The 11,048-nt window shown below is 48.5% G+C and overlaps 1 protein-coding gene across 6 annotated transcripts in view; it reads left to right on the plus strand.

Moving 5' to 3' along the window:
* The window catches only part of IL4I1 (interleukin 4 induced 1), a 48,510-nt gene extending 37,557 nt beyond the window's left edge, over positions 1 to 10,953 (plus strand). For all 6 annotated transcript variants that reach the window (XM_053606657.1, XM_053606661.1, XM_053606659.1 and 3 more), the window contains 6 exons: positions 66 to 304; positions 916 to 1,028; positions 1,577 to 1,778; positions 8,983 to 9,051; positions 9,373 to 9,509; positions 9,903 to 10,953. In XM_053606657.1, coding sequence (XP_053462632.1) covers positions 66 to 304; positions 916 to 1,028; positions 1,577 to 1,778; positions 8,983 to 9,051; positions 9,373 to 9,509; positions 9,903 to 10,833 — 1,691 coding nt within the window. In that variant the 3' untranslated portion in view covers positions 10,834 to 10,953. The remainder of the gene's footprint in view (positions 1 to 65; positions 305 to 915; positions 1,029 to 1,576; positions 1,779 to 8,982; positions 9,052 to 9,372; positions 9,510 to 9,902) is intronic.
* Positions 10,954 to 11,048: the final 95 nt, after the last annotated feature.

The following is an 11,048-nucleotide window of genomic DNA, read 5'->3' on the forward strand; positions in this document are numbered from 1 at the left end:
GGATCTGGAACAAGTGTGACAGAACCTCTCCCCTCACTACCTACCTACTGACCTGTCCTCCCCAGCTCTGCGCCTCCTCGTCCTCATCCCCGTCCTCCTCAGCCTGACGGCCTCCCTGGACTGGAAGGCTGACCCTATCCAGGACCCCTTCGAGAAATGCATGCATGATCCTGACTATGATCAGCTGCTCAAGGTGGTAACTTTGGGCCTCAATCGGACTCTGAAGCCCCAGAGGGTGATTGTGGTTGGTGCTGGCCTGGCTGGGCTGGTGGCCGCCAAGGTGCTCAGTGATGCCGGACACAAGGTAAGAAGTGCTGCTTGCAGTCTACCTCTCATCCTTCCTGCTGCTGGCTTGGAGTCCTCTGGAGGGACGGGGGAACATCCCAACTTGAGGGGGTAAGGGTTGCTGGAGAGGAAGTGATCTGGGAGTGAGGTCCAAACCTCCTGCAGTCATGTGTCTGCACTGAGAGGCCCCAGACTTTCCTGCCCTCCTCTTCCTCATGTCGGAGGGGAGTCCCACTTGAAAGTACCTCCAACCTGAGGTTGGGGTGTGTGCTGGTGGAGCTGGAAATTCCATCAAGAAGACTTCCCCCTGAAGTCTAACCACTATCCCTCCCACTGAAATCCAAGAATGAGAAAGGGCCAACCCAGGGGCTTCTATGCATACAGAAAATCTCCACACTTCTTGAACTGGGAAGTCCCTCTACAATCTTAACTGGTGGCCTTCCTGCTGCAGCCCGGAACCACTCACTATGTGCTGTTCTCCTACTAGCCTCCCCCCCATACACACACAAAGAAAGGGATCTTTATAGTCTAGGTCTATGGGGAGGGAAAAAGGCAGGGGGCCTGCACAGGTCCCCAGGGATGGGAGATGGTCAGTTGAGGAGCTGAAAGGCCCCCACTCACTTCCCTCAGGTCACCATCCTGGAGGCAGACAACAGGGTTGGGGGCCGCATCTTCACCTACCGGAACCAAAAGACTGGCTGGACTGGGGAGCTGGGAGCCATGCGCATGCCCAGCTCCCACAGGTGAGACCTGACCCACCTCAGCCGGCCCCATCTCTCTGCTCTGAACCAGAACTCCAACTCAGTCCCCACTCCAGTGTCAGCACCAACTTCACCTTGATATTAAAACCTAGACCCCCAACTCCACCCTCACCTAATCCCAATTTATGGTCTCCTGACTCAAGCCCCACCACTGTTCCTCTTGTGATACTCAGGCCACCTTGTCCAGCCAGACCGCAGCTAAGCCTGACCTAACCCAAAGCCAGACCCTCTAAACCTCCAGCCATACCTCCTCAGCTCACGCCCCTCCCCACCCCAAATTTCTGTCTAACCCAAACTATCCCTAGTCCCAAATCTAATCCGGGGCCCCACTTCATCCACAATAAAAGCCAACTCCTGCCCCTAACACAGTCCTAATCCTGGTACTTCCCTTTCAATGTCCCTATTTCATTCCCATCTTCCAGCATCGATCTAGCTGCACCCCTGGCCTCATGCCTGTCCCCTCCTCCAAGCCCCTAGGGGCGAGGCCACCCCAACCCTCACCTGCCGCCACCTAATCTCTCCATCCTCAGGATCCTTCACAAGCTCTGCAAGAGCCTGGGACTCAACCTGACAAAGTTTGTCCAATATGATGAGAACACATGGACAGAAGTGAACCAGGTGAAACTGCGGAACTATGTGGTGGAGAAGATGCCTGAGAAGTTGGGCTATGCCCTGCGCCCCAGGGAGAAGGGCCACGCCCCCGAAGACATCTATCAGATGGCTCTCAACAAGGTGGGTGCTGCTGTGTTCCTCCCGCCCTGGCGCCCTGCCTTTTCTCCCTGGGATGACCACAGCCTGCTCCCTGGCCTTGCTTTCTCTCTATCATCCCTCTGGTCTCTCATCACTGGCTCTTCAGCCTTTAGTTTCCCCATAACCATTGCTTGTCCCCACAGTGCCATCAGCTTTTGATCTTTTCTTCCCCATCTCATCCACGCATTATCCTGAACAACCTCACCTTTCTACCTACAGGCTGATGTCTCCTAAATCTGTCTCCTGAGACCCAGACCTAGGCCCAGCCCCTGAGCCCTTTCAGCTCCACTGAGCTTACATCTTCTCCTAAACCTGCTCATTCACTTGGGTGCTTTAGCATGCCTCAGTCATGGGCAGACCCCAGGGACTTCCTCGTCCTTCTCTCCACTGCCCTGGGACCCCAGCCCTGCTCCCATCTGTCTGTCCTTCCCCACCTCAGGCCACCTTATCTCCCCAGTCCCTCACCTCAGCCTCCTCTCTGGCTGCCCAGCCTCATTCTCCCCAGTCTGGCACAAAAAGGGTCTGACCCCACAGCCCCCTATGGCTCCCGATGCTTCCAAGACCAAGTCCTAGCTTCGCAGGCTCAGGTTCCAGCCTCACCTGCCCCACCCCACTAGCCTCATCTTCTTTTCTCCTCTAAGAAGTTTTTGGTGCCTCCAAAGTCTTCACAGTGGCCCAGATGCCCTGGGTCTATGTTCCTTCTATGCTTGTTCACTGCCCCATGCCCATGCCTTTGCTACCTCCTTCCTGGAATGCCTTCCCCTTTCCCACTCAGGGAACTTGCTTATCTGTTTGTCCTTCAAGGTCCCCTCCTCCAGGAGGCCTTCCTTGATTCCCTTAGAGAGGAGCTGGTCATACCCAACTCTGAGAGCCCCTTATTTGCCCATCTCCCATCCTGGGCAAAAGTAGGTGGGGCCCAAGTCCAGGTCATTTCTGTGCCCTGGCCAGAAATGGGACCAGTTTGGGGATCCTGGGGAACTGGGAGGTCAGTGAGTGAATGAGTGAAGGGCACATTTTCCTTGGGGGTGTTGGTTACATCAGTAGCCAAGCTCTGTCAGTGCTGACAGATGGCAGAGGGGACTCAGCTTCTGTGCCCGCAGTGAAGGCAACAAATAATTACTGAGCACCAGAAGGACACAAAATGACTGGGACAGACACATCTCTGTGTTTATGGAACTCACAGGCTAGCATAGATGTCGCGGACCGCCAGTCGAATGAGTCTCAGTCTGAGGGCTTTTCAGGGCGAACGTTACAGGTTGATTGGAAGGTCGACGCAGGATGATTTTGACAGACTACTAGACACCACAAGTGATGATGAAAGTAGCTGCAACTTTACTGAATTTTAAGAGTGTCTTTTATACATTTTTGACAAAGCATTACAAATCACAAAAGACATTTTTATGACTTGCAGGTGGTCACAAGTTCTTATCTTGTCTTACAAACGTAGGCATTCAACCATCTATCTTACACAGTGTTTTGCCCGCAAGGGGGAACAAATGGCAGCTGTGAGGTAGCTGATAAGCAGCAGTTACTTTTCAGCTTCCTTTATTTAAAGTTGAAATGTGTTTTTTAACATACAACACTACTTTCTTTCATAGTTTTAGTTTCATGATTATATATAGTTGTTATGATTAGAGGTGTATTATGAATCATATAAGTGATTAAAGTGTGAAGGAAACATGAGAAATAAAAGGATATTGTATGAAAACTAAACTATATTGAAAGTGAGGTTAGGAAAGACAAGGTTAGAGATAGGGGGAAAGGGTGGGTGGATATCAGGTTGGAAACATTTTGTTTATAGTATTTACATTCTTTTGATGTACTGTATATTTTTAAGGTTTTTGTTCTAAAGAAGTGGTTTCATTAGTAACACCTGGTTGCTTCTCCTTATCTAGGAATGTCAAGGCTTGTAACTTCTCTTAGTTCTTTAATTGTTTTCAGTTTCTTATGATCTCTTTTAAAAACAGCTGAACATATTCTTTTATGTATAATGCTTGACTACTTCTATATATTTTTACTCTAATTAGTAACTATATTTTGATTTATAGTTAATTGTTTATTAAACATTAAACTACTCTATTGATTTGTGTTACATATGAAAATTAGTGAAGTAAGACATTTTTCTAAGTAAAGTTTTACTAATTAGTGAAGTCAGATGTTTTTCTAAGTAAAGTTTTACTGCAGGAGGTGTCATGTTGGAACATCCTGTTTGCCGTGCCTGCATTCTCTCGATGTACTATTTCAATTCACTGACATTTATGGTGGGGACGTGCTGTTGTACAGGCTCTCTTGGAGCCACTGAGTCCGGCACAGCCATACTTGCTGTGTTTAATTATGGATCAGTAAGTCACTGTGTTTATTTTTAGTTTCTCAAAACAATCAGGCAATAATCAGTCATTCAACTGAACAGACAGGTTTCAGGGTAAAAGTTTCTTAGGCTTTTATGCCGCACCTCATGACTTCCTACGTTCACTAAAAGGCATGCTAGGCAACTTATGCGCTGCTGTCGCAAGCCAGGGGGACTGGGGGCAACGCTCCGAGGAGCACCCACCGCCTTACCACAGTTTTTACAACGCGGACAGAGCCATCCCGCCACGGCTTGATGCCGGGGGTGCGGCATTTCCCCCTTTTTTGTTAATGAAACGTAGTTCAAAGAGGTCTTGGCGAACAGCCTTTAAGGAGGAAAAGACACAACGAAGAAGACATGGTAACAGTAAAACAACACAGAATATCAGGCATCCAATAATAACAATAAACACAATGTACTGAATCCAAGATATAGGATTTAAAGACTTAAGATTGTCAGAGAGTGATTGAGCCAGAGCATCGAGAGATGTACTAGGTAGGTGAGCTTCACTGATGGCAGTGATATCCTTTTGGAGGGTATGTAAGTCATGTGTAATATCATTATCCTTCCACACACCTTGTAAATGTGCCTTTGTTTTGTTCCAAGAGGTGGAGAGGTTATAAGGTAGAGGAGTGACACAGATAGCTGGAAAAGCAGAGTGACATCTAGTTTGAAGTTTATGTTGTATAAACTTTATATCTTGTCCTAGGGCTAAGACTACTTCTTCCAGGATGTTGAGTTTTGCTTCAAGTTTATTATCTATGCTGGCTTGAGTCATCAAGGCTAGAGTAATGTTGCTGCTTAAAGAGTTGACAAAGTGAGTCGTATGTATTTCTTGTACCAAGGCAGTTGTAGTCACTGCAAATGTAGTGACTATAGAAATTAAAGCTAAAATTCCTAAAATTAATGCTGCTATAAATCTCTTAGGTCTAATTAATTCATTAACAGTATGTAAAACTTGTAAGGCAGAGTTATCATACCAAGGATTATTCTGTAAATTAACAGGTAACATTACATATGAAGGTTTTTTTTACAATTAACATAACATTCAGCAATCTATTATTTACATGAAATATATCAGAAGAAGCAATACAATTGGTTATTTTTACAAGTTAAAAGATTTTAAAGGAAATACATAGTTAACTGGATCACATGTAAATTCTTTCACAAATTCTCTTTTATAAGTTTCATTTAACTTGCACAGACCATCTACAAACATTCTAAACTTTCTTGAACTTTTGTTCTGCCTTTTACTTTCTTACATAACTATTCTGTTTCAGGACAAAATTTATCACATAAGATTCTTTCTTTACACAATGTCATTCTCCTTTCTGTTTAATTTCTCTTACTCTCAAAAACTCACTTTCCATCAAACAGGATTCCAGTTTACCATGAAGTTACTTATTCACTCAGCCAAACTGATAATTACAAGGTTTAAAAGGCAAGAATTTTATCCGTTGACAAAGATTCAGTTTGTAAAAATATTTTTCTTATTTATATAAATTACTAGTGGTAAAGAGTCAATAATAAAGGTTCTAAACCTCACCCTTGGGATTTCGTCAGTGCTGTTGTCTGGGGGCTGTAACACTTGGGAGGCAGGCCCGCCCCACGAAGGGCAGGGGGGCCCTCAGCTTCCTTCCCCGCTGGGTCTTTTCAGCCGTCTTGGAGTCAGTGGAAATGTGCCGGGTGCCGGTGGTTTTGTTTGCTATCGGCGAGTGTACTTTCATTTTCTCTAAGCGGCGGGTGAGATCTTGCAGCAGCCGCTGGCGTCTTCTTCTGCGTTGTCTTTTCTGAATCTGAGTTAACTACTCCTGGAATAACTTCAAAGTTTTTAGTATAATTTGAACTTCTCCCAATTATAATTCCAACTGTCCCCGGTAAGAGTTGCCCTTTTACTGCAGTGGGGATTAAAGTAACACCGTCCCATTTGGATAATAAGACATTCTTTTCACTTGCTAAATTTAAACCTGCACTCCCAGGAGTGCCCCGTGAAAGGTCATGAATAGTAAATTCAGGGGCTTGAGGATTCAAAGTAGATGAGGGCTGTGTTTTACAAGCTACAGCCTGCTCTCCCTTGGGGCCTGGGCTGGGAGAATGCCCCTTTTACTAGTTTTTTGATCTCCGTACGTCCTGATCCTCAGGATCAGTGTCACCCTTGTCATTCAAGGGGGTTCCATCCTTATGAAATTTTGATTTACACTTATTTTTCCAATGTCTGCCCTTCTTACAGCGAGGGCATAAGCCGGGTGGGTCCCCCCTCGGCTTATTGGCATGGGACTGTTTACAGTCCTTCTGCATGCGTCCTGGCTTGCCACAATTGTAGCAAGTGTTAGTAGGAGCTGTTGGCCCCTTGCCTCCTTTATTGAAGGAGTTTTTCACATATGAGCTAAATTTCTGCCCTTGCATTGCTGCAGCATAAGCCATACCCTGGGCTATAGCTGGTGAGGCATCCATGCATGCTTCTAACTGTTTGAGCAACAGTGATGTGCCCTCAGACGGGGGGAGCATTCTGTTAATGGCTTCTTCCAGCCTTGAAATAAAGTCTTGGTACGGCTCCTCCGCACCTTGCTTAATAAGAAAATGTATAAGCTCCTCCAACCGTTTGAGGGACACATTGAACCCATTTTTAACTAACAAATGCTGTAACATGACACTGAATATACGTTCCTCTTTGATCAATGCGTGCCTCATGGTACCTGTTGATTACTCACACTTAACCGGTCAGCCTTTACCGGCGGGACTCGAGCTCCCTGGTGAGAGTCGCCTTCAATCTGAAAAGAGAGGAAAGAAAGAAAAAGAAAGATCACCTGTCCTTCAGGTCCCTGTTCGAGGGCGCCAGCTGTCGCGGCAGCCGGTCGAATGAGTCTCAGTCTGAGGGCTTTTCAGGGCGAACGTTACAGGTTGATTGGAAGGTCGACGCAGGATGATTTTGACAGACTACTAGACACCACAAGTGATGATGAAAGTAGCTGCAACTTTACTGAATTTTAAGAGTGTCTTTTATACATTTTTGACAAAGCATTACAAATCACAAAAGACATTTTTATGACTTGCAGGTGGTCACAAGTTCTTATCTTGTCTTACAAACGTAGGCATTCAACCATCTATCTTACACAGTGTTTTGCCCGCAAGGGGGAACAAATGGCAGCTGTGAGGTAGCTGATAAGCAGCAGTTACTTTTCAGCTTCCTTTATTTAAAGTTGAAATGTGTTTTTTAACATACAACACTACTTTCTTTCATAGTTTTAGTTTCATGATTATATATAGTTGTTATGATTAGAGGTGTATTATGAATCATATAAGTGATTAAAGTGTGAAGGAAACATGAGAAATAAAAGGATATTGTATGAAAACTAAACTATATTGAAAGTGAGGTTAGGAAAGACAAGGTTAGAGATAGGGGGAAAGGGTGGGTGGATATCAGGTTGGAAACATTTTGTTTATAGTATTTACATTCTTTTGATGTACTGTATATTTTTAAGGTTTTTGTTCTAAAGAAGTGGTTTCATTAGTAACACCTGGTTGCTTCTCCTTATCTAGGAATGTCAAGGCTTGTAACTTCTCTTAGTTCTTTAATTGTTTTCAGTTTCTTATGATCTCTTTTAAAAACAGCTGAACATATTCTTTTATGTATAATGCTTGACTACTTCTATATATTTTTACTCTAATTAGTAACTATATTTTGATTTATAGTTAATTGTTTATTAAACATTAAACTACTCTATTGATTTGTGTTACATATGAAAATTAGTGAAGTAAGACATTTTTCTAAGTAAAGTTTTACTAATTAGTGAAGTCAGATGTTTTTCTAAGTAAAGTTTTACTGCAGGAGGTGTCATGTTGGAACATCCTGTTTGCCGTGCCTGCATTCTCTCGATGTACTATTTCAATTCACTGACATTTATGGTGGGGACGTGCTGTTGTACAGGCTCTCTTGGAGCCACTGAGTCCGGCACAGCCATACTTGCTGTGTTTAATTATGGATCAGTAAGTCACTGTGTTTATTTTTAGTTTCTCAAAACAATCAGGCAATAATCAGTCATTCAACTGAACAGACAGGTTTCAGGGTAAAAGTTTCTTAGGCTTTTATGCCGCACCTCATGACTTCCTACGTTCACTAAAAGGCATGCTAGGCAACTTATGCGCTGCTGTCGCAAGCCAGGGGGACTGGGGGCAACGCTCCGAGGAGCACCCACCGCCTTACCACAGTTTTTACAACGCGGACAGAGCCATCCCGCCACGGCTTGATGCCGGGGGTGCGGCACATAGAAATAGGCAAAACAACACCCAGCTGGGATGATAGGTGACAACCCAGGTGGGCTGAAATCTGGTGCAGAGGGGACACTAGCAATTTGGGAAGACCTGCAGGAGTGGTGGCATTTGAGTTGCAATGGAGCATGAGACTGAGGGCATAACACAGGTAAAAGCTCAGGGACTTGGCTTCGTGCCCGTAGCACAGTGGTTATGGCGCTGGCCACATGCACCAAGGCTGGCGAGTTCGAACCCTGCCCGGGCCAGCTAAACAGAAATGACAACTGCAACAACAACAAAAAAAATAGCTGGGCGTTGTGGCAGACGCCTATAGTCTCAGCTACTTGGGAGGCTGAGGTGGGAGAATCACTTAAGCCCAAGAGTTTGAGGTTGAGTCTCCTCTTCCTGTGAGATGTGACGCCATGGCACTCTACGAAGGGTGACATAGTGAGACTCTGTCTCAAGAAAATTTAAAAAAAGCTTAGGGGCCATAGGCAGAACCAGGGAGAGAGCCCAGGTTTGGGCTCTAGTCCTGGCCTCCACCCACCTGCTCTGGCAACTTAGCACTGTCTGCTTATTTCACAACAGGCCCTCAAAGACCTCAAAACAATGGGCTGCAAAAAGGCAATGAAGAAATTTGAAAGGCACACACTCCTGGTGAGTGGGGGCCTCAGCTTTGCTGTCTGAGAAATGGGGGCAAAAGGGTACACATGGGGCCTTCCCCAAAGAGTCAGAGAGCAGGAAGCCTGGACCACAGTCCTGCCACCTCCTCCCTGCCTGACCCGTGGGCTAGACACGCCCCTTCTCTGGACCTCAGTTTCCCTCATCTGTCACAAGAGAGAGACCGGATTGCTTCAGTCCAGGGAGGTGCCTCGAAACCGGGAGGCCCAGCTGGGGAAGGTTCCCCATGAGAATAAGGACAGAGTGGGCAGGTGCAGCCTGTCAGGGCTCTGACTTTGGCCTGCCCCCACCCTGCAGGAATACCTCCTTGGGGAGGGGAACCTGAGCCAGCCGGCCGTGCAGCTTCTAGGAGATGTGATGTCCAAGGATGGTTTCTTCTATCTCAGCTTCGCGGAGGCCCTTAGGGCCCACAGCTGCCTGAGCGACCGGCTCCAGTGAGGGGCGGGGCTTGGTGGGGCGGAGTGGGCGGGCAAGTAATGGGGAGTGAATGAGGCCGTGGGGATTGGGCGGGCGGAGCAGGAGGGAAGGGCGTGGCCTGAGTGGAGAGGAAAGAGGCTAAGAGGTTGGAGAAGTGTTCAGCCCGTGGTCACTCGGGTATCCGGGTCCTCCAGAAGAACTGGTAAGAATGGTTCCCGGAGAAGGGCGTGGTCCAGGGGAATAGCGGCAGGGTTCTGGGGTCACACAGGACTCAGGAATAGCAGGAACCCGCGGGGGCTGTGAGTAGCAGATGATGGGCGGGGTTAGCGGGGAGCTGGTAGGGGCCGCCAGGGTCAAGCAGTGGTGGTCGGGGTCGGAGAGCCCGTTTCACGCTCTCCACTCGCCCGCAGGTACAGTCGCATCGCGGGCGGCTGGGACCTGCTGCCGCGAGCGCTTCTGAGCTCGTTGTCGGGACCAGTGCTGCTGAACGCGCCGGTCGTGGCTATCACGCAGGGGATGCGCAATGTGCACGTGCAGATCGCGACCGCTCGCCGCGCACGGAGTCTGAAGGCGCTGACCGCGGACGTGGTGCTGCTAACAGCGAGTGGGCCGGCGGTGCAGCGCATAAGCTTCTCACCACCACTGTCGCGTCGACTGCAGCAGGCGCTGCATGCGCTGCACTACGTGCCGGCCACCAAGGTATTCCTGAGCTTCCGCCGGCCCTTCTGGCACGACGAGGACATTGAAGGCGGCCACTCAAACACAGACCGCCCATCGCGCGTGATATTCTATCCGCCGCCGCACGAGGGTGCGCTGCTTCTGGCCTCGTACACGTGGTCGGACGCGGCAGCCTCGTTTGCCGGCCTGACCTTGGACGAGGCTCTGCGCTTGGCGCTCGACGACTTGGCGGCACTGCACGGGCCGCTCGTGTACCGGTTATGGGATGGCAGCGGCGTCATCAAGCGCTGGGCAGAGGACCCGCACAGCCAGGGTGGCTTTGTGGTGCAACCACCGGTGCTCTGGCAAAACGAGAAGGACGACTGGCAGGACTACAATTGGGCGGTCCCTTATGGCCGCATCTACTTCGCAGGCGAGCACACGGCCCTCCCCCACGGCTGGATGGAGACCGCTGTCAAGTCGGCCTTGCGGGCTGCCATTAAGATCAACAGCGGGGAGGGTCGTGTGTCCGTGACCCCCAGCCCAAAGCGGCCCAGCCATGCACGCGTGCACTCAATGGCCAGTAGCGCCCCGTGTGACCTGGCAAAGGGAGATTCCACCCAACTTCCAATCCTACACCAGTTATCTCTCCCGAACACCACCCACAAAAGAACCTCGGATTAAAGTATTTTCGGAAAAAGCCGTGTGATCCTGCCTCCTCCTTGGCGCAGTTTCCCAGTTCGCCCTGAACCAAAGCGATTAGCCCTCCAGTCAGAAAGGCCTCGTCTCTGCTGGAGCCCAGAGCTAGCAGCCTCTTACTTCCTCCTGGACAATGGGGCTCCCTGGGGGGTGAGGGGAGGGACAGGACAGACTGGGAAACAGGAGTCACAATGACCACC

Source organism: Nycticebus coucang, chromosome 10 (genome assembly GCF_027406575.1).
Source record: "Nycticebus coucang isolate mNycCou1 chromosome 10, mNycCou1.pri, whole genome shotgun sequence".
NCBI classification, from domain to species: Eukaryota; Metazoa; Chordata; class Mammalia; order Primates; family Lorisidae; genus Nycticebus; species Nycticebus coucang.